Genomic DNA, 23,927 nt, shown 5'->3' with positions numbered 1-23,927 from the left:
CAGTTTAAATTGACTTGTCGGCTCAGTGTTCACAGGGTCAACAGTTATATGATCAGTTGAGAGGTCAGGAATTTCTGGTGGCATATCATTAACAGGTTCATCTAGGTGCTACACAGAAGCCTCAGACAATGGATTCTGCTACTCCGGTTCAGAAACTTTGGGATCTTCAGCCGGTTTAGCCACCTTGGGTTTCTTACTAGGCTTTGCCTTTCCACTGCAAGGATCGGGGGAGGTTAGTACAAATATAAAAGTACAAATAGTAGGAAATAAAGTAGTTACCCGGGTGCAGTCTTGAAAGCCGGAAGGTTGGTCTGCGATGAGTCGCCAGAAGAGGAACGAGAAGTCCCCTGATAGTTTGAATCGGAAGAATTAAGTGGTTGATGAATAAGACCGGCCAGGGGATAAAAAGAGTTTAAATTTGGAGGGACCTCATTTCGACGTTTCCGCGGTGCTGGTGTGTTTGGTAAGCCGGAGGATAGCTCTCCACCTCCGCTGGTCCGGGTTTGTCGCCGGTTCTCGTGATGTTGTTGCTTCAAAAGAAAGTGAGGATCCAAATGAGCTAAGGGGTGTGAAAAGCTTACTTTCCGGGTTACTCGTCGAATTTTCTGTCTTGGCAAAGGCGCTGAGTCGGAGGGAATAATAGTTACCTCTTCTTCGACCGCTTGACTGGCCCCCGTGTCATCCTAATGATAATCAGTGTCAATAAGATAATTGAAAAAGGATCCAAGGGAGTCAAGGGCTACCTCCGACTCAGAACTGTCGTCCAGTTCAAACATCTTAGAAGCACTTAATTTCTTCTTATTCTTCTTGGTGGCTTTCTTGACGGCTTTTGCCTTGGCCCTGGCTTTCTTGGCAGCTTCATGGTCATACTCCTTCTTCCAGAAAGAAGATTTAGCCTATGAAAGTCATCAAGGTTGAGTTAATAGAACATTTGAATGATAAGGTAAAATAAATAAGTTGGAGACTCATGGCTGGTGGCGGGTTAAGTGTGCAGAAAGGGTTCAGTCCCACTTTGCTGCAGCTTTCCAGGCTCTCATTAAGAAGGGTCTTTGTCATCTCATTGATCGTGTTATCAGTTAAACGCGTGGAGCTGTAGCGCGGTGCATCTTTTGCATCACCCGTATAAGTACACATTAAGCCGGAACGACATCTCAAAGGTATGATTCTCCAAGAAACCCAGCACCGAACCAAATCAATACCGGTTAGCCCATTTCCCAGCAGGGCCTTGACCTTTGAAAGGTTAGGTGCAAGCTTTGACCGCTCAGCAGTAGTAAGCCGCTCGGGAAGATGATGTTTGGGGTTGAGCCGCTCGGCACGATAACCCGGCAGTGGATTGTCATCAGCTGGAGAAGTATCTTTACAATAGAACCATGTTTGGTTCCAATCTTTGGGGTGACTCGGCGGGCGAGCATAGGTGAAGATAGCATATCTTCTCTGTTGAATTGAGACCCCGCCAAGTTCTAAGCTGGGTCCATTAGTAAACTCATTCTGCCGGTTCAAATAAAAATATTCCCTGAAGAGTTCAACATTGGGTTCTTCTTGAAGGTACACTTCACAGAAAACTTGAAAATTGCAGATGTTTGACACGGAATTGGGTCCGATGTCTTGAGGGTGAAGTTGAAAGAAGTGCAGAACGTCTCGGAAAAATTTGGATCCAGGCGGTGAGAAGCCCCGATTCATGTGATCAGTAAAAACAATGACCTCACCATCTCGTGGTTGAGGTCTTTCTTCACCTGGTGTGGGAGTGCGCCAGTGCAGGATGTTTTTTGCTGGTAAAAAGCCGACTTTGACAAAGTCCTCCGGCGTGTTTTCAATGACAGTGGAAGGAACCCAATTACACGAGGTAACTGTCTTCGGCATCGTAAGGAAAGAAGCCTAAAAGAAAGAAAATTTGCTGGTTTAAGTTGATTTGTTAAACCGGAGATGAACGCTGCAGCATATATTCACATTGGCGGCTTAAACGGGGCCTAATGGCATATGACTAATTATAACTGGTGATGTAAGCCGCCATGACAGCAATGGTATTTAAGATCTATGAAAGAGCGAATTCTGCTAAGTGTTGGATAAACAGGTTTTACAGATTGGTGCAGTTAATTTTGGATCTGCCGCTGTTCGGAAAAGAAAGTAAAATCAAAACCTAATATCGCAAGCAGCGGAGGAACTAGTATATTGGCAAGATTTCTGCATCTGGGAAGCATATTCAGTGATTAAGAGAAGATATAGAAACAGTTTTCGCATATCTTAAAAGCTATTTTTGGATCGAAGGAAGGATCAAACAGAGGTATGATGAAGAACGACGACGAACTCCCAAGAACTTCAGAAAAACCTAATGGAGATCTATAGTGGAGAAAGGAGAGGTGCTTACTGGATCCATTGAGCAACGGAGAGGCGCCGCAGTTCTCTGGTCTCGTTCAGGTCGATGCAGCGGACGGGGTCGAGGAAGTTGACGAGGTCGCCGGCGGCGGTGTTCAGATGCGCAGATGCGTCGTGAGAGAGAGAGAAAGGTTGAAGACGAGAAGGCAAAGGGGGGAGAGTGAAAAGGGACCCCTGTCCCTATTTATAAGGCTGGAAGGATAAGTGGCATGCGCGGGAATCGAGGAGACCAAAAAATGGATATGTGACGGCAGAAATGGCTCGATTTTTGGAGGTTCATTAAAAGAAATGATTTATTAAGATTTGGGCCTTGTGTAATATTAATGACAGGTGACGTCACGGCGGGTTACCGCAATCCCAGGAGATGACGTCATAGCGGGTTACAAGATCTCGCAAGAATAAATGAAGAAGGATTTTTTCTAAGTGTTGAAGATTGACATGAACAAGTTCAAATCAACCCGGGGCCTAATGTTGGGGATATGACTATTAGGCATGACCCGCCCAGGAGGGGCCGGGTTATACCAATGGCGTTTCATCAAAACAAAGCCCATGAAGATGTTGAAGATGGCGGTTCATGAGGCAAACTTACTAAGGGCCCAAAGCCCAAAGGCGGCTTAAGGCCCATAGGTGTAAACCGCCATATGTGTATGACTTGTATTGTAAGGAAAGTGTAGTTAGTCACCGAGCCAGACACGTTGTGTATGAGCCGGCCGGGACTCCGTGAGCCGCGGGGCGTCAACCTGTGTATATAAAGGGACGACCCGACAGCGGCTTAGGGCAAGAAACAACAGATCGAAAGCTAGGTCAAGCGTATTCGCTCCCTGTAATCGAGACATAAGCAATACCACCTCAAATTGGATTAGGCCTTTAACTTCACCGCAAGGGGCCGAACCAGTATAAACTCCCTGTGCCCTTTGTCCCGTTTAACCCCTTTAAGCTAACCTCATCGCAATGGCTCCATGACTAAGTCCTTCTGCTAGGACATCTGCCGTGACAATTCCATGACACCATCCTTCTTATCCGCCAAGTATTTGGGGCAGTTCCGCTTCCAGTGACCATTTCCTTCGCAGTAGAAGCACTCGATCAGTTTCAGGCTTGGGTCTAGCTTTGGGCTTTTTCATGGGAGTGGCAACTTGCTTGCCATTCTTCTTGAAGTTCCCTTTCTTTCCCTTGCCTTTTTACTTGAAACTAGTGGTCTTGTCAACCATCAACATTTGATGCTTTTCTTGATTTATACCTTCGACGATTTCAGCATCACAAAGAGCTCGGGAATCGTTTTCGTCATCCCTTGCATATTATAGTTCATCACGAAGTTCTAGTAACTTGGTGATAGTGACTAGAGAACTCTGTCAATCACTATTTTATCTGCAAGATTAACTCCCACTTGATTCAAGCGATTGTAGTACTCAGACAATCTGAGCACATGCTCACTGGTTGAGCTATTCTCCTCCATCTTGTAGGCAAAGTACTTGTCAGAGGTCTCATACCTCTCGACTCGGGCATGAGTCTGAAATACCAATTTCAGCTCTTGGAACATCTTATATGCTCCGTGGCGTTCAAAACATTTTTGAAGTCCCGGTTCTAAGCCGTAAAGCGTGGTGCACTAAACTATCAAGTAGTTATCATACCGAGCTTGCTAAACGTTCATAACGTCTACATTTGCTCCCGCAATAGGTCCGTCACCTAGCGGTGCATCAAGGATATAATTCTTTTGTGCAGCAATGAGGATAATCTTTAGATCACGGACCTAGTCTGCATCATTGCTACTAACAACTTTCAACATAATTTTTCTCTAGGAACATATCAAAAATAAACGGGGAGCTACATCGCGAGCTATTGATCTACAACATAGTTATGCAAATACTATCAGGACTAAGTTCATGATAAATTAAAGTTCAATTAATCATATTACTTAAGAACTCCCACTTAGATAGACATCCCTCTAGTCATCTAAATGATCACGTGATCCATATCAACTAAACCATGTCCGATCATTACGTGAGATGGAGAAGTTTTCAATGGTGAACATCACTATATTGATCATATCTACTATATGATTCACTCTGGACCTTTCGGTCTCAGCGTTCCGAGGCCATATCTGCATATGCTAGGCTCGTCAAGTTTACCCCGAGTATTCTGCATGTGCAAAACTGGCTTGCACCCGTTGTATGTGAACGTAGAGCTTATCACACCTGATCATCACGTGGTGTCTTGGCACGACGAGCTGTCGCAACGGTGCATACTCAGGGAGAACACTTATACCTTGAAATTTAATGAGAGATCATCTTATAATGCTACCGCCGTACTAAGCAAAATAAGATGCATAAAAGATAAACATCACATGCAATCAAATAAGTGATATGATATGGCCATCATCATCTTGTGCCTTTGATCTCCATCTCCAAAGCACCGTCATGATCACCATCGTCACCGGCTTGACACCTTGATCTCCATCGAAGCACCGTTGTCGTCTCGCCAACTATTGCTTCTACGACTATCGCTACCGCTTAGTGATAAAGTAAAGCAATTACATGGCGATTACATTTCATACAATAAAGCGACAACCATATGGCTCCAGCCAGTTGCCGATAACTGTTATAAAACATGATCATCTCATACAACAATTTAAATATCATCACGTCTTGACCATATCACATCACAGCAAGCCCTGCAAAAACAATTTAGACGTCCTCTACTTTGTTGTTGCAAGTTTTACGTGGCTGCTACGGGCTTCTAGCAAGAACCGTTCTTACCTACGCATCAAAACCACAACGATTTTTTGTCAAGTGTGTTGTTTTAACCTTCAACAAGGACCAGGCGTAGTCAAACTCGATTCAACTAAAGTTGGAGAAACAGACACCCACTAGCCACCTGTGGGCGAAGCACGTCGGTAGAACCAGTCTCATGAACGTGGTCATGTAATGTCGGTCTGGGCCGCTTCATTCAACAATACCGCCGAATCAAAGTATGACATGCTGGTAAGCAGTATGACTATTATCACCCACAACTCTTTGTGTTCTACTCGTGCATATAACATCTACGCATAGACCTGGCTCGGATGCCACTGTTGGGGAACGTAGTATTTCAAAAAAATTGCCTACGATCACGCAAGATCTATCTAGGAGAAGCATAGCAACGAGCGGAGAGAGTGTGTCCACGTACCCTCGTAGACCGAAAGCGGAAGCGTTTAGTAACACGGTTGATGTAGTCGAACGTCTGCGCGATCCAACCGATCCAAGTACCGAATGCACGGCACCTCCGCGATCTGCACACGTTCAGCTCGGTGACGTCCCTCGAACTCTTGATCCAGTTGAGGCCGAGGGAGAGTTCCATCAGCACGACGGCGTGGTGACGGTGATGATGAAGTTACCGGCGCAGGGCTTCGCCTAAGCACTACGACGATATGACCGAGGTGTGTAACTGTGGAGGGGGGCACTGCGCACGGCTAAAAGATCAACTTTTGTGTCTTTGGGTGCCCCCTGCCCACATATATAAAGGAGGGGGAAGAGGAGGCCGGCCTAGGAGGGGCGCGCCTATAGGGGGAGTCCAACTAGGATTCCCAATCCTAGTTGGAGTCCCCTTCCTTTTCCAAGAGGGGAGCGAGGGAAGGAGTATGAGAGGGAGAAGGAAAGAGGGGGGCGCCGCCCCCTCCCTAGTCCAATTCGGACCAGCCCATGGGGGGCGCGCGGCCTCCCCTTGTGGCCCTTCTCTCCTTTCCACTAAGGCCCATGAAGGCCCAATACTTCCACCGGCGAATTCCCGTAACTCTCTGGTACTCCGAAAAATACCCGAACCACACAGAACCTTTCCGATGTCCGAATATAGCCTTCCAATATATCGATCTTTATGTCTCGACCATTTCGAGAGTCCTCGTCATGTCCGTGATCTCATCCGGGACTCCGAACAAACTTCGGTCATCAAATCACATAACTTATAATACGAATCGTCATCGAACATTAAGCGTGCGGACCCTACGGGTTCGAGAACTATGTAGACCTGAACGAGACACATCTCCGGTCAATAACCAATAGAGGAACCTGGATGCTCATATTAGCTCCTACATATTCTACAAAGATCTTTATCGGTCAAACCGCATAACAACATACGTTGTTCCCTTTGTCATCGGTGTGTTACTTGCCCGAGATTGTTCGTCGGTATCATCATACCTAGTTTAATCTTGTTACCAGCAAGTCTCTTTACTCGTTCTGTAATGCATCATCCCGCAACTAACTCATTAGTCACATTGATTGCAAGGCTTATAGTGATGTGCATTACCGAGAGGGCCCAGAGATACCTCTCCGATACTTGGAGTGACAAATCCTAATCTCGATCTATGCCAACCCAACAAACACCTTTGGAGACACCTGTAGAGCATCTTTACAATCACCCAGTTACGTTGTGGCATTTGATAGCACACTAAGTGTTCCTCTGGTATTCGGGAGTTGCATAATCTCATAGTTAGAGGAACATGTATAAGTCATGAAGAAAGCAATAGCAATAAACTAAATGATCATTATGCTAAGCTAACGGATGGGTCTTGTCCATCACATCATTCTCTAATGATGTGATCTCGTTCATCAAATGACAACACATGTCTATGGTTAGGAAACTTAACCATCTTTGATTAACGAGCTAGTCAAGTAGAGGCATACTAGGGACACTCTGTTTGTCTATGTATTCACACATGTACTAAGTTTCCGGTTAATACAATTCTAGCATGAATAATAAACATTTATCATGATATAAGGAAATATAAATAACAACTTTATTATTGCCTCTAGGGCATATTTCCTTCACGTCGGCACGGCCGTACGCCGTCCTCGGTCGCGGGCTCGTCCTCCGCGAGCTCCTCCTCTTCCGGCGCGGGCCTTCTCCCCGTGAAGAGGGAGTGGTCGGGGGAGCCGGAGGAGATCGAGTTTGTCCCCGTCAAGTAGGAGCCCGAGGAGCTCAGGAGCCACGGAGTCATCGGGCCGGAGGACTTCGTCGCTGATGTCGACGCGGTCGCGGCCGCCATTGCCGAGCGGAGCTTGCGCGAGGAGGCGGAGCGCCGGCGCCACGACGAGGAGCTCGAAGACCTCGTGTTCCAGCAGGCGGTCGCGGCCAACTTCGCCTCCAAGGAGAAGGACGACGAGTGGCGGCGCATCCGTGAGGAGCAGAGGAAGAAGTACACCGACCTCGGCAGCTCCGGCGAGGAGGATTGAGCTCCTCCACGGCGTCGTCCATGGCCGCGAGCTCGCCGCCGTGAGATCCCCACCCCCTCTAGTACTAGTACTGATGTACTCCCTCCGTCCGGAATTACTTGTCATCAAAATGGATGAAAATGGATGTATCTAGAACTAAAATACATCTAGATACGTCCATTTCAATGACAAGTATTTCCGGACGGAGGGAGTAATATGTAGTATGAACTAGTGTTTGTATTGTCGGATCATTTAATATATGTAGTATGTGATGAACTACTATGGTGCAATTTCTCCCGCGAAACTGTTTTTTCAAATTATGCAGTTTCATCTACGGTTTCTGATCGGCCGCGCTCGTTCTTGACCCGCAAACGAGATCTTCGTCAAACTGCAAATGCGTTTTGCGGGTTGGGATTTTGCGGGGTCTGCTAGAGTTGCTCAGAGTAACAAAGTACTTCCTCCGTTCTTAAATATTTGTGTTTTTAGAGATTTCAACAAGTGACTACATACGAAGCAAAATGAGTAAATCTACACTTTAAAATATGTCTATATACATTCGTATGGGGTAGTCTATTTAAAATCTTTAGAAAAGACAAATATTTAAGAAGGGAGGGGTGCACGATCGAGGGAGGATGCGTGGGTGAGCCGAGAGCCCGTCCAAGTTCAACGCACCTGCACCGGATCCGGATAATGCATGAATTGAATTGGGTGCCAAATGGACGCCGTGCTTCGGCTTCAAAAAGGTGGCCAGTCGCCCCCACCGCGCAACAAAAAGTCTCCGCTATCCTCTTCCCCTCCTCTGCTCTCTCTCGATCTTCCCCTCCCTGTCTCCCTCCTCGGCGCTCCGCCGGCTTCTTGCTCCCCCGCGTTCGCCGCGCGCGCTAGCGCGACCGATGGCGTCCGGCGACAGCAAGCCGAGGAGCGAGGAGGAGTGGCGCGCCGTCCTCAACCCCGAGCAGTTCCGCATCCTCCGCCTCAAGGGCACCGAGTCAGTATACACTTTCTGCCATCTCTCGATCCGCCAGTTCTTCATGAAGTGTATGCCATGCGTGTTTGCGATCACGATGTTTAGGAGCAGAGTCTTGTGAGTTAATCCGTTCCTGCTGTGCCGCTGTGCACTGCCTGCGCGTGATGTTCTTTAGTTGTCTCCTTTCTATTTCTTGGAGCCGTGCGGGTGCTCCTCTGGCCGATTTTGATGCTGGCGCCATGGCCATCGATTGGTAGGAGGATTCTTGTAGTTTCGAACCCCTCGTCCTGTCGATTCTGCCTGGATGTTGACTCTGCTTGCTGCTCACCGTTCCTATGTTTTTATTGGTGGATCATGCCAACCCTAATTGAACAATTGGATCCCCACTCAGCACTATCCCCACTCAGCACTGTCTAAGTTGACTTCTTATGTAAGAAGGAATATAGAATTATTAGAGTAAAAAAAGATGTAGTATAATAATCCTATTCAGGATATGCAAATTTGCAAAAATAAATAAATCTGCAGACATGCCCTGATGCCCTCTACTCTTGTAGACAGTTCCCTGTAGTGTCAAGTTGTTCAAAAACCACCACACGGTATGTCTGTTTAGCAACTTCATAATTGAAACTGAGTTACGATTTAGTTACTACTCCTACTTTGCTTTAGAGTTAGAAAAAAAAAATAAAAAAGGAAAATTCTTCAAGAACTAGTTGTATGGACTATGGACTGAAAGATTTAAAATTGGAGAGTGAAGTCTAAAAGAAGGTAAATGTTATGTTTTTATCCCAGAAATATATCGACTGTGGCACTAGAGTTTAGGCCATAGTTTTTTCGCTTCCCCTCTATTGAGGCGGAATATACTCTTCACTGGTATAGTTGATTATAATTACCATGCCAAGCATGTGACACTAAAAAAGATGGCTGCCTTTTCAATGAACATTAGTTGGGGTAGGATAGGAAGTTAACTACATTTGCAAACTACTTTTCCTTTCTTCTTCCTTGGGGGAACGAACTGATTCATGTGAAATTCCCGTGTTACAAATCGGTGCTGAAACCATACAAGGACATTAGTTCTGGTGTGATGTGAACCAGTTAACATTCACATCAATCTGCCATTGTTAATTGGGATAACTCTTACAGATGAAACCATATGAGGAAATTTGGCCTATGTACCTAGCAGCACCATGTTTATGCATCAGGAATTGGATTTGCACATATTTGCATAGATACTGAACTAAGTTAGCCCAAAGGGAGCTAAACTCTGAAGTTTCATCATGACAACCTTTGTTTGTACCTGACGTGAAAAATAATTTCTGAAAATGATGCCTTCAAACTAATCTCACATTGCATTCCAGGTTGCCGGGAACAGGCGAGTACAACAAGTTCTACGGTGATGGGGCATACAAGTGCGCTGGCTGCGGAACGCCCCTGTACAAATCCACCACCAAATTTGACTCTGGCTGTGGCTGGCCGGCCTTCTTCGAAGGACTTCCTGGAGCCATACACAGGACGGTATGCTTCAACAGCCGTTCACTTACTTGATTCTATCATCAGGTCCTTTATTTTGTTTGTTTGGGTAACATACTGAATGGTACCATGTTCCCTTGTGTTCAGCCTGACCCTGATGGTAGGAGGGTAGAGATCACATGTGCATCTTGCGGCGGGCATTTGGGCCATGTCTTCAAGGGAGAAGGCTTCAAGACGCCTACCGATGAGCGCCACTGCGTCAACAGCGTTTCCATCAAGTTTACTCCTGCCTCCTCCTGAATCCAGTTCTTGAGTCATTTGGATGAACTTCTCAGGTCGTAAAACCGTGAAAACAATAATGATTAGGTCCCAGAGCCCGTTTTCTCGAAGTTATGTGGATGAATTTCCCCGATCCGAAGTTGCGGAAAGTCGGTAAATAAAACATGGATAGGATCTTGCAAGTTTCTGCTGTTAACCAGGCTGTCATCCTGTACTCCTAATCTGTTCGGTCTGAAAGTTTTCTGCGTCATGTTTTGGAACTATATATACGTATTATATACACCATCCTATTTTTGGAACTATGCACAGTGAACTCTCTAATCACATTGACCAGTGATCTATACAACTCTCTACAATACAAAAAATAGTTTTGTGTCTTGCAGTATATACCAGGAAAAGAATGCTCAACTCCATTAACTAATCGCATTTCATGATTCACTCCTCCCACTTCGGAGCGTCACTGCAGTCTTTGGTTTGATTCAGGAGACGCTTTCTCCTCCAGCACCAGCACCAGCAGTGTCTTGGCCGGCGGCGAGCAGCTGGAGCGCGGTGTCCACGATGGCAGAGAAGCTCTCGCGGTGCTTGCCGATAGGGACGCTGCCAGAGAAGACGTGGTAGCACTCCACCTCTGACGTCGTCTCGGCGATGGCCTCGAGCAGCTGCCTCATCCCGAGCTCCCGGAGCAAGTCCACAAAGCCACCGCCATCGCGGCGAGTTGAGCTCGTCATGAGCCAGGCAATCTGCTGCACCACGAACCGCCGCATCCGTGGCACTCTGATTTCCGGGTACCTGTATTGCCGCAGGATGCCGACCAGCCGCTCCACGTAGGCGCGCTCGTTCAAGCCGGCCCGGCGCAGCTCGGCGGTGAACTGTTCGATGTCGACGAACCTGCAGATCTGTGTCGTGAGTCCGACGGACACTTCCAGGATCTTGTCTCGTCCTGTCATGGTGGCTCCCAGCACCTGAATGCCAAAGATAGATAATTGTGTCTGTCATCCACATGTCATTTCCAATAAGTAAGTACGGTTTAAGATTGTGCCAGCCATGGTTAGGTTAGGTAGGATCACGCAGAAATACTAGTATAACATGACCAAGCAAGTAAGTAAGACATGTCGTACCGTGGGCATGGCCTTGGTCACCGTGCTCAGGCGCGTTCGATGCTCCTCTCCCGAGTAGGCGCAGAGGTTGCGCAGCACCCTCATGGCGTTAAGACACCGAGCGTCGTGGGCGTCCAACGCGGACGCCAGCTGATCGAGCACGTCGGCCCTCTTCAGGATGGCGGCGCAGCTCGCCTCGCTCTCCAAGGCAAGCATCGCCAGCGCCTCGCCGGCCTCGTTCCCGAGCTCGCACTCGCCGGCGTTGAAGAATATCGAGAGCAGCAGCTTGACCACGCCCCCGGTGCCGACGATCGTCTCCTTGGCCCTCTCGTCCATGGCCATCCCGGTGAGGACGTCCATGGCCAGCTTCTGCAGCTCCATGCGCTGGTGGCCGTGCTGCAGGACCCCACGGAGGTTGCTCACGGTGAACACGTTCTCGGCGACGTCCCGCCGGAGCGCCTTGCCCGTCGCCCCCGTCGTGTACACGAGCATCTTGATCACCTGGAGCGCGCGCTTCACGGAGCGCACCTGGGAGTCCGAGGCGCTCGGGTTGAGGAGCAGAGTGGGGGACACGTGCGTGAACTCCACAATCTTGGCGAGCAGGCCACGGGCATTGCCGATCTTGCCGCAGTTGTCATGGTCCCTTGCCAGCTTCTTGAGTATGTGCAGGCCCAGAAGGTTGAACTGCAGGTAGTCGTAGATCCGGTCTGGCACGGCGGCCGCGGCGACGGCCCCCAGCGGGTGGTCCAGGGACGTCGGCGGGCCGCTGCCGGTGTAGAGCAGGGACATGACGGACTCGATGGCGCCGGGGATGCCCGACACGCGGAGCGCGTTCTGGCGCTTGCCGGCGAGCTTGGACACGACCTCGGCGGCGCACTTGCGCACCTCCTCCTCCTCGTGGCGCTTCCAGTTGAGCATCTCGACGGCGCGCTCGATGGAGCGCGGGTTGGTGCCGAGCTTGCGCAGCGTGTCGCGCGCGGAGCCCTTGCTGGTGGCCAGCTGCTGCAGGATGCGCACGCCGATGAGCTGCTCGTCGAGGAAGTCGGAGAGGATGAGGTCCTCGGCGAAGGTGACGAGGTCCATCTTGATGCCGTCGAAGATGCTCCCCTCGATGCACTGCGAGTAGGCGTCGTAGAAGAAGCGCTTGAGGGAGACGAGGCCGTAGGGGCCCAGCTCGCACTCGGCGCTCACCTGCTCCAGCAGCTTGCAGACGGACATCTTCCACGTCCAGTACGCCTTCTCCAGCAGGAAGAGCGACGCCTCCAGCAGCGCCAGCGCGTAGAAGAGCACCAGCGCCGGCCGCATGTTCTTGGCCCCGTCGAAATCGCCGCCGCTGCTCCAGAGCCGCGTCACCGAGAGCGCGACGCAGGCCAGCGCCGACAGCACCTGCAGCCAGTTGAGCAGCCTGCCGATCTTCTTGGACACGAACACCCAGCCGGTGTAGGGGAGCAGCGGCACGTCGGGGGCGTGCCAGGTGCGCTGCTTCATCAGGGCCACGATCTGCCGCTGGAACAGCGCCGCCCTGGCGCGCGCGTCGCCGCCGTCCCCGAGCGCCGCGGCCGTCTGCGGCTCGGCGATGGCGTGCGCGAGGCGGCGGAAGAAGCGCGAGCTGGAGCGCAGCGCGCTGCCGGCCGTGGAGGTGAGGGTGGCGTGGTGCTGCCACTCCAGCTCGTGGCTGCGGCTGAAGACGCGCGCCGCCTCGCTGACGAGGATGACGGTGATGCACCAGAAGTCGATGGTTTTGAGGTCGCTGGCGAAGCCGCCGAGGAGCACCACGGTGGCCCACGCGAAGTCGAGCTTCCCGAGCCCGCTGGCCGCCTTCTCGAGGACGGCGAGCCGGAGCGCGAACAGCGTGAGGCGCTTCTCGGGAGGCTCCCGGCTGCCGCCCCGGCCCGAGCTGCTGCCGTGGCCGCTGCCGCTCCCCGGCGTCATCTCCCGCCACGGCTCGGAGAAGGATATGGAGCCGCCGCCGCCGCTGCCCAGGCCGCCGCCGACCCGGTGCTGGACGATCTCGATGCTCGGCGGGTTCTTCTTCATGGTGCCGCCGTCGTCTTAGCTTGGTTGAGGAGCTTCACGGATGGGAAGCCAGGCCAGGAGATGACGTTGGATTTGAAGCGAATGCTTGCAAGCACGAGCTGGAGAAGGTTTCTACTTCCACAGGTCGACGTACGTACGTGGAACAGTTTGGCTGCGTCAACGGTCAGCTCATGAAGAGATGAAGGCTACTACAAGTAGAAGGAGTAGATGAGGACGTGGAAGCAGAAGGCTCAAAGTGGCCCATGATTGGGTGTCCGGACGTGGCGAGGACGTATTATTCCATTCCACCAACATTTGTGGTTGGTGCAAGAAACAACAATATCTCTTGACTTGTATGCATCCATAGGAACAAGAAGAACGATGTTGAGAGAGGAAGGTAAATGGGAAACTTCTTGTTGTGTTCGTAGATAAAACCCGGGTGAATGCCGGAGAATCGGTGTACGCGAGTGAATGTCGTAAAAAAGGGACACATACCAATCGAAACGGAGGCAAGCGGATGGCGTGGTTATGAGAAGGGGAGGAGCGTCCAAGACGGCGGCGGTGTGGACGGGTGGTGGCCCGGCCGCCAGCTTACTGACGTTGCCGTGCAAGCAAACGACGGACTGCGACCGCATCAGCATCAATTGCTCCGTCGGCCCGCCCGGCCCGGGTCGATCTTCCGCTGTTCCAACGGGAACGCAGGGAGCAATGGAAGCCGATTTCTGTAGCCGCCGCCCCTCTCTTTCCTCTCATCCACAAATTACGTGCCAACGTGAAAGCACAGCCACGGACGCCACAACTCACCAACAGATGCTCTTTTTTTCACTAAAATAAATAGATAAATAGTTGATGGGGTTGAGGCGAATTAGAGACAGATACTTGCGTACAACGTTCATACGATTTATTTGTTTTTTGACGAGTTGAAATGTTCATATGATTTGACTTGGGCAAGTGAGGGAGTAAGACAATGAAGGAACTATATCTTTGATTTGGTTTGAGGCCAACGGTTGGGTACTAGTACGACGTACGTGCAGAGAATTCTATGTCCGGGACGTGGTCACCACGGCGGCACAATTTGCCATATTTTCGCAAAAACTATTTTATGCCCCCGATCGAACTGCAGATGCAGAGCCGTGTTCACGGAAGCATCAGGCATGCGTGGGTTAAAACGGGAGTGAATTGCACGTACCGTCCTGGTACTGGTGGGTTAGGTCCAAAACAGTCCTGGAGCTCGCTAACTGCCTCGCTACGGTCCTGCTACTCGCGAAATAGGTCCATCGACGGTCCTGGGCCGGCTCGCTGTATGTACGCGTGCACTCAATTAAAAAAAAAGGCACGTATCCAGCCACGTAAGCACAGCCAGACGAGGGCCGAATCAGTTTTCCTGGACCGAGCGAGACCAGGTCAATTCCCCTGTTCGATCCCCAATTCGTTTGAAATCCCTAGCCTACAACCATGGACGGCGGCAGCGCCGGGAGTGAGTAGCTCCGTCTCCGGCGCCGGCGTCGGCACCGGCGAGCGTTGCATCCTGTGCGGGCGGAGGCCTAGCTATCCCAGTCGTGGCCCGCGACGGCCGGAGCAGGAGCGCCGGTTGCTGTGCAGGCGGAGGCGGAGCCGTCCCAGCCGTGGCCCGCGGCGGCGACTACACCATCGGCGTGCACGGGAGAGCATTCCCGCAGGAGGTGTGGCGCCGTGGAGATCCATGTCTCCGCCCGGAGAGTTGTCGTGTCCTCCTGGCTTACACGCCTGGGACGGACGCGCTGGAGGTGAGCTAGTGCGAGCGCCTGCTGCTAGCTAATGACGTCGGCGAGCGGAGGGTCGATGTGGCACTGTCGGCTCTACTTGCGGCACTGGAGAAAGAGGGTGTGCTGCTAAGCTACTGTCGGCTCAGTACTGCCGTGGGCGTGTGCTGCTTAGGTACTGCCGAGTGCCGACAGTGCGTGGGAGACGGACTCGTCAAGGGCGTACTGAAGGAGCTCCACGGCAAGCTGATTGCCATCGAGCCGCCCTCCGGTAGGCGGGAGTTGCAGGTCAATGCATGGTTGCGTGCCGCCGGCAACTCTGGAGATCACTGAATTTTTTTGAAGTTCAGAACTTTGGCTTGTGTAATGGCGCTGTTGTTAGTTATACTCTTGTTTGAGATGGTGTTAGTTAGAAGATCTGGGCTATGTGTGATCTTTAGGTAATTGCATAGTTGTGATCTGGGCTATGTTGTGTAAGATGGATGAGATTTGTAATCTGAACAAAATATTTCTATGTGATATATGATGTGTTGTGATCTCGTCATATTGGTGCCATTTGCCATCTATGGGCATGTGATGTGCTTTATCATTTGAACATTACATGGATTATATGATCATCTGATGTACCATTTGGTCATCGCTATGCACTGATTTAGACATGAAGTTGCAATGTTAATAGAAACAGGGCAATATGTGAACATGGACAGTATTTATATGAAATAGAAAGAGTGCATGGATTATTTGGACATGTGTTGTACCATTTGGCCATTGCTTTTCACTTTCTACAGGATTTAGATATTAACTTGTAATGTTCGTAGAAACTAGGCAATATGTGAACTGAACAGTACATGGATAATATGTGTATGAACAGTACATGGATTATTTGGTCATGTGTTGTACCATTTGCCAAGGGAAATTTGCATTTTTCAGCATATCACAGGAAATTTCAGGAAATAAAAAAAATCATACTTTTGCAAATAACATGTCACTGCATCCTCCCTGAAAGACAGTAGTCATTACAGCCAGGGCATCATGATCATGAGCAAAACATGATCATGAACACATTTTAGAAAATAAACATAGTCTCCTGAGCACATCTCACAAAATAAACATAGTTTCAACTACATGGTAATCCAAAATAAACTGAAATTGGCAGATCACATGAACTAAACTACTCCCTCAGATAATCAAACATACTAACTTTTCTTGGCATCTTAAATTGAGTGTTTTGCGGACTGAGAAGAGTTCTTTTGTTGGAAGTGCCTTGTTGACTGTTTGCTTGCTCCATCTGCTCTTCTTTTTGCAGCCATGCCCTGTACCTCTCCTCATCAACTCTTAACCTCATTGCTTCCATATCATCTAGCTTTCTTTTCTCCACAATGGTTTGCCTTGCTGTAGAAGAATGAGCCCTACTAACCTCCTCTTCTCTTGCTGTAGCAGCTTGAGCCCTATTAACCTGTGTTACGACAGGATCCTCCCAAGCCTTTTTCGTTGCTTGCTCCTCTTGGTGTTGATATTCTTTAAATCTCTGCTGCCTTTCCTGCTCATCTTGCTGCATGAAAATAAAGTTCATTTCCTCCCTTGCATATGCTTCTTCTGCATCTCTCTTCTTCTCTTCTTGAATTCTTTTTTTTTCTTCTGCCTTCTTTTGCTTTGCCTCTGCTGCTTCTTTTTTTTTTTGCTTGCATAGCTAACCTTTTTGCCTCTGCAAGTGCAAATTTCTCCTCTTGAGCTTTCCTTTTTTTTTCTTCAGCAACTCTTTTTCTTGCCTCAGCTTCTAATTTTTTCTGCTCCAACATTGCTTTTTTTTTCTCTTCAGCAACTTTCCTCTTTTCTTGCAGCTCTTGTTTTCTCTGCTCAGCTGCTAGCATTAGTTTGTTCTCTTCTTCTTTAAGCTTTGCCATGGCTGCATCAAATTTGGCTTGATCCGCTACGTCCCTTCTCTCAGCTGCTGCTTTCAATTTGGCCAAAGCTAACACCTCTCTCTTCCTATGAACATTTCCATGGATTGTGGCAGTTGTCTCTTGCACTCGGGGCTGCATTTGGACATTTCCTTGAATGAAAGCATTTTCTGGTAAAGCAGTTGGTTGCACAATCGGTCTCTGGCTTGATTGTGTCTGCAATGTTAAATATTGGATTTCAGCAATGCATGTTGTATAGATAAATATTACAGAAATGGCACTAGAAAGCACATACAAACAAACCTCAGCTATCAATGTAGAAATGGCCTCTGCTTCATATGTAGTACGTTCTGGTTGACTCATACCCATAGTTTGCATATTTTGCTCCTATATTAATCATGACAGTTGCTATTAATTATATATATGGGAAATGATACATGAAATTAAATAAATAATGAGAAATGACACATACTATTATATACATTACCTGAGTTAGGACTGGATCCTCATTTTCTGAATCAGAGGAAACCGGTGGCTCAGCTCTAACTACCTTGCCCTTTTTCTTTGGTTTCAAACCAAGCTTAAAATCAGTGCATCCTCCGATATTGTGGCCCGCAGCACCACAATAGCTGCAATGGATAACAGCCCCTCCTCTACCCATTTTTCGCCCTGCCCTTCCCTCTTTCTCTTCTGGTTGTTGTCTCCTATTTTTCTTTCTCCTTCCTTTCTTTTTCAGAATTGGTGGAGGAAGTATTTCTCTTCCATACATTCTCTGCCACTCAGCCACATCTTTGCATGGCATGATAATATGCTCATATGCTTTTAAATATGTTTGAATGGAGTAGCATGAGTGCACCATTTCTTCTGGAGGTATTTGGTCATGCCTACAAGCAGCCACTCCATGACAACATGGTATTCCAGTCAAATCCCATCTCTTGCAGCTACAAGTCCTCAACCTGATGTCCACTTCAAAATCTGCACCTCTGTCATTAACTTGGAATATCCCAAGTCCTGCTGGGTCAGCCGTGCATGTATTAGCAGCTTCCACATGCCTTTGGAGTCTTTTCCTAATTTTTGGACATATGGTGCCATGCCACTTCCCTGCTTCTTCCTTCTTGGAATAAACTCTCGCCATTATCTGCCCCTTTATGGTCTGCGCCATGCTTAAGAAGGGCATTTCTCTTGCTTCTAATATGTACTTATTGAAGACCTCACAATTGTTATTCAGTAGCACATCGCACTTAGGGAATTCTCTTTGATAAGCTCTAACCCAAGTTTTCGGATCTAACTCATCCAACCAGTCATGAGCTTCTTTATTTAAAATCAACATCTGATCCATGTTGGCCCTAAATTGACCTGTTGTAGTACTTCTTGCGCATCTCCATAGTTGGTTCTTCAAGATTTCACCTTTAAAGTTTTTTGTGAAATTCTGCCACAAATGCCTAACACAAAATCTATGCTCTGAGTCACTAAACAGTTCCTTAACAGCCCTAATTAATCCCTGGTTGAGATAAAGCAATGTAAGCATGCCGAATTGATTTAAAAATAAGATGCATGAACAAAATACATGAGACATATGATCTTACTTTCTGCTTGTCTGACATAATGCTCCATCGGGAGGTGTTGACAATGCCTAGGTCTTCTTTGAAAGCAGTCAAGAACCACCTCCAACTTTTTGTATTCTCAACTTCAACAACACCAAAAGCTATTGGAAAGATGCAGTCATTGGGGTCCATTCCAATAGCTGTCAAGAGAATGCCACCAAATTGGGTCTTCAAATGGGTTCCATCAACAAAAAGTACTGGCCTACAAGCAGATAGAAACCCCCTCTTGCATGCATCAAATGAGAAATAACATTTCTGAAACTGACCATCATCGGCAAGCTCAACAAAGAAAGTGCTGCCTGGATTGGATCTCCTCAACTCATGCCCATAGTCCCATAACTTATTGTATTGTGCAATTTCATCTCCATAGATTATGTTGTGTGCAATTTTCCTAGCTCTCCCAAGTTTTCCCCTCTTCACTTTCATGTTCCATTCTTGTTGCACTAGTGACCCAAAACCCTTAAGTGTAATCTTCTCATCAGCTCTGATCTTCTCCACATACTTATGAGCTATATATCTGGCTGTAAAAGCTTTTACTTGCCACTTTTTGCAGCAAGTGTGTTCATCTTTGAATGTCTTGATCATGATGGATTGTGTCCTGTTGTCATATGATGCATACAAGTACCAAGGGCATCCATCATTGCATTTCGCTCCAAGCCTAGTTTTGTCATTCTTCGGAAAGGTTATGTTCAACCTCTCCTTGCAACTGTACTCCCTAATTGCTTTCCTCAACTGATCAATAGATGTGAAGACCTGACCCAAATGAAACTTGGGCGCATTCATATCTGCATCTGTAAAATGCTTGAAATTGAATTTCATGTCTTCTTCATCTGAATCTGGAAGCTCCAGTTTATCATCTTCAGAAATGTCATCTTCTACAACTTCTTTACTTTTCCCTTTGCATTCCTTCTCTGCACCATTCTGCTTCCTATCAATGAACAAATCAGCATCACCATCCTCTAGATCATAGTCACTGTCTACTAGTGATGCAACGTAATCAGAGTCACATGATTCATCATCACTACACACATCATCTTCTTCCTTTGCTTTTCCTCTCCCTTTGCATGTACTCGTCCCTTCTATTCTACTCTCATCAGCATGACTAGGTGACACATTGCTCTGCTCCAAAACACTCTCATGCTCCTGATCTGTACTGCAATTCATAGGGCTGATAACATTGGGCAACTCGGTGGTGGGGTTTGCAATAACATCATCCTGTGTTTCTGCAGCAATTTTATCGTCATGCTCAAGATAAAACATGAGAAACCTATGTCCCTCTCTAACCATAGCCCTGATGCACGTTGTGTCGCTGTCCTTTGATAACAACCGCAGACCATCTTCATTGATTTGCATACCGGGCAGCAAAAAGTATATGTTAATTCTGCCCCTTCTTTCATAACCCAATGCCTTAATTAAATCGCCAAACATGGCCATACATATTACATCAGCTTCACAGTAATCATATGAAACCTTCCTACCATTAACATAGGACCTATTGCCTCCTGTCCCCATGAAAACTCCATCATAAATGAACTCCATAGTGAAGTAATCAGTCTCTTGTGCTGTCAAACACAGAAAAGGAAATTCAATTTTTCAGTTCATCCATACAAAAACCCTACGGTTGTGTCCAAACCCTAAGCAAATCAGTGCCGAATTGAACTAAACTGATGACCAGAAGAATTCCAACGATCGAAATCAACATAATTCCCCTACTCACAACTCTAAAGAAGAAGTAATGGGATGAATCAAACACACCGTATTTGGGTACGGGACCCCTGTTGTGCCGCTGGACGGGAGCCATCACCGCCGGTGACGACGCACAGTTGATATGTCGTCGCCACCGTCTCCGATCGCCTCCTTCACTCTCCCTCAATGATCGCTGCGTCGCCGCCGATCGCTGCCGATCTCAACCGCCGCCGCCCTGTTCGTCCCAGTTCGAAGGCTGTAATGCGGGCAGGTTTGTCCTGAAAGGGAGGGGCCGCATTGCAAAGAACTGATTCGGCCCTCGTCTGGCTGTGCTTACGTGGCTGGATACGTGCCTTTTTTTAATTGAGTGCACGCGTACGTACAGCAAGCCGGCCCAGGACCGTCGATGGACCTATTTCGCGAGTAGCAGGATCGTAGCGAGGCAGTTAGCGAGCTCCAGGGCTGTTTTGGACCTAACCCACCAGTACCAGGACGGTACGTGCAATTCACTCGTTAAAACGGGGACGCAGGTGGTCACGACTTGCCGCCGCTCCTACGTGGATGTGGAAGGTTGGCGTGCAAGAAAACTGGCCCGAGCGCATGGAGGAAACAATACCACGTCCATGCTATGCCAAATGCGGACTCGTCTGACCACACCCACTTACGACGTGATGACTATGACACACGCCTGGAGACCAATCGCGCTGAGCATTTTTCTTCCTCTTTTCCTTCCGTTTTGATACTCTGCAGGTCAATTCACTCCGCGAGACCACCCATCTCAAACTTAATCGAGTCCAACCTAAGCAAGCCGCTGTCCCGGAAAAATCATTTACGATATCCCATAAACGTTTCTGGCAGGACGCCGGGCGCGCTGCAATAACAGATCCTACATAGCACACAAATTTAAACAAACTACTTCACGCTAAAAACATGTTCATCAAACCTACATAGCATACCATATGTGTCGTGTCGGTGTAAAAACCGGCAGACCTCCGGGTAGGGGATCCCGAGCTGACGATCTCGGACAGATGGTAACACAAACAAGGAAGACGATGTTTTGTCCAGGTTCGGACTCTTTTGATGAATGTAAAACCATATGTTCTGCTCTTGTTTATACTAGTAATTATGCATGTACAACACACGTATTAATGTCTTAAATAAAACATATATTATGCCAAAAATTTAAAGGGAGTGAAAGAAGGATCGATGTTAAATGCCAATGAATATTGTAGTGACTGAGCGAGTGGTTACTTATGCTATTTGGCAAAAAAAAAGGGGGCATAAGAGAATAAGCATATGCAGCTGCAGCTCTTGCTTCATTCCCCTAGAATATCATCGACAGGTTTGCATGCTTGATCCTAGGCTCGAAGCCCAAGCTACCCCCACCTGTAACCATGAAGGCAATGATGGCTCATATTCATATTGGCCAAAACCGCTGGTATGTCATTCAAAAATGCTAGTATAAGACAACATAATTTACCGTGAATGTAAATTGTCAACACCATCCTGAGTAAGTGAGGGCAAGATAAACTCGCACCAGTAGGTACAATGTATACTATCATAATAAAAAGTGGTTCATGTAATTCTCTATTACAAAAAAAAATAACATTATGCATGAAGATGTCGCTAGATCGTAGATCTTTGCCCATCAGGACATCAACACACCGAGCACGGGTAGACATAGAAGCATCGGTCAAGCCATAGGGCTAAAGAAGAAAAAAAATGTCTACACATGAAGCATTATTATCATTAACTGGGTATGAACCGCGACACTTTCATCTCAACATCAACACAATTCCAATACCACTAAGGGAGAATGGAGTTGAAATTCAGTTCAGAACGAAAATAGAAACAAATGTGGCCAAGATGCATAATCCTTGTTCAAATCAAACTGGTAATCACCAAGTGCTATATATTTTGGCTCCTTGTTCAAATCAAATTGATTTACAGTTATGGAGGATTGTTCTTAACAAAGTAATCGATAAAGAAGTGATCGCCAGTTGCACTATCTACTTATGTCTTTATGAAATGCAAGTGGAAACTATCGAGGTTTGGTAAATAAGGATTGACCAGTAGCTTTTTTCTAAACTGGAAGGAACAAAGTCTCACTTCTGACCGCACGGAGTGGAGACCACATCCTGTCATTCTTTTGAGACGATACATCTCTGATCTCCAGATTTCATGTCATTGAGATTTTCATTCCCTCCATTCGAGTACATATACATTCCGTTAAAACAAACTTTATTCAGGGCCAAGTGTTCCCATGTAGCTTTATGTCCATGTCTCCTCTTAAGTTAAATGTATTAGAAACAATCATCAAGAAGATAAAGGAAAAATACATGGTTTCTCACTGCAAAAAGATCGTGGTACCTTTTCTTGGCGGAGACAAAATTTTGTCTAGATTTTGATTCAAAAAATTACTTCCACATACTCCCGGTTTACATTCTCTCCTACCATTTTGTATACTAGGAAGTTATTTTAACCCCCTCGGCGAGATGATCCAGTACAATGAAGTTTATTATGTGTGATTCAATTTTTCTCTACAACTTGCATACATGTGTTCCTTCTCCAACTCTAAGTATTGTGCATCGTCTGGATTGCAAGGTAGTGGTACTCTTTTCTACATTGGTATTATTTGTCAATCTATTGTCGGCTATACAAGAACGGACACAACAACATGCATTTTTCTTGTATATGTGGGGTTTGAGGCAGTAAGCCTTTTGGTTTTGTAACTACTCCCTCCAGCTTGCAAAATGATCTTATATTATAAGACGGAAGGTGTGCATTCCTTAAAAAAAACTCAAAATGGGCCTGGATTTGACGAAGCCTTTTGTAGTTCACAAATGGGCCTGGATAGTTTTCATATCGAAAGAATATGTGTGTCGGCTGGGCCTGGAATGCCATGGAGACACTAATGTATAGATTACTGGTCAATGAGATTAGAGTGTTCAGTGTGTGTATATAGCTCTAAAACAGGATGGTGCATATAATACGTATAGTTCCAGCCTTTCCATTTTCTATTAACATTGCTATACACACTGACGTCCTCTGCACGATTTACGCACGATATTGTTAATCAAGCCGTTGGTGTCATCAAGCTCTCTGCAGGAAATCGTTCAATTGCGCATCGTGCATAAATCGTCCATGCACCAGTCGTGCGCAAAGTAGTTACCTGCAACACCCGAGGTTTAGGCCTGCGAGATGTTAACGAACCAATGAAGCTCCCACTGCACTTAGCCCTCGACCTCCCCTTCTCGCCCGCCACCTCCTCCCCCCTTCCCCAACCTGTAGTGGCGGTCGAGAGTGCGAGATGTGGAGGCGGCAGATACCATGGTGCCGAAGTTCTTTAGGCCTTCCACTATGTAGGCCAAAAGAGGTGCCAAATCTACTTCTACACAATTTGGCACCGGTGCCCTCCATAGCCCATGCAGTGCTATAAAAAATATTGTGGGAACCGGAGCAAGTGCTGGCACCGATGCCCACTTCCAGCATGATGATAAAATACATTAAACTGTGCACCGATGCCCACTTCCAGCGCGAAGGATCGAGGGGGAGGTTGGCTTGCTCAATTTCTTTATGTACGTGAGGGTCCCGCTTTTCTACGGGCTGCAACCC

The 23,927-nt window shown here is 47.6% G+C and overlaps 2 protein-coding genes and 1 long non-coding RNA gene across 3 annotated transcripts; 1 reads left to right on the top strand and 2 right to left on the bottom strand.

Moving 5' to 3' along the window:
- Window positions 1–8,267: 8,267 nt before the first annotated feature.
- On the top strand, window positions 8,268–10,565 carry LOC109783326 (peptide methionine sulfoxide reductase B5). The gene is made up of 3 exons (XM_020341937.3): window positions 8,268–8,541; window positions 9,876–10,032; window positions 10,135–10,565. The coding sequence occupies exons 1-3, from the start codon at window positions 8,447–8,449 to the stop codon at window positions 10,285–10,287; spliced, it is 405 nt and encodes a 134-aa protein (XP_020197526.1). The 5' UTR covers window positions 8,268–8,446; the 3' UTR covers window positions 10,288–10,565.
- LOC141026282 (uncharacterized) lies at window positions 9,159–9,869 on the bottom strand. The gene is made up of 2 exons (XR_012188115.1): window positions 9,382–9,869; window positions 9,159–9,328 (listed from the first exon to the last, which is right to left on the bottom strand). It is a non-coding gene; the product is annotated as an uncharacterized lncRNA (long non-coding RNA).
- On the bottom strand, window positions 10,495–13,808 carry LOC109783325 (uncharacterized). Its single transcript, XM_020341935.4, has 2 exons — window positions 11,385–13,808; window positions 10,495–11,228 (listed from the first exon to the last, which is right to left on the bottom strand). Exons 1-2 carry the CDS (start codon window positions 13,398–13,400, stop codon window positions 10,746–10,748), a joined length of 2,499 nt encoding a protein of 832 aa, XP_020197524.1. The 5' UTR covers window positions 13,401–13,808; the 3' UTR covers window positions 10,495–10,745.
- Window positions 13,809–23,927: the final 10,119 nt, after the last annotated feature.

Source organism: Aegilops tauschii, chromosome 6 (assembly GCF_002575655.3).
Source record: "Aegilops tauschii subsp. strangulata cultivar AL8/78 chromosome 6, Aet v6.0, whole genome shotgun sequence".
NCBI classification, from domain to species: domain Eukaryota; kingdom Viridiplantae; phylum Streptophyta; class Magnoliopsida; order Poales; family Poaceae; genus Aegilops; species Aegilops tauschii.
Note: the sequence above shows the minus strand (reverse complement) of the source record. Positions and strands in the feature narration are given on the sequence as shown.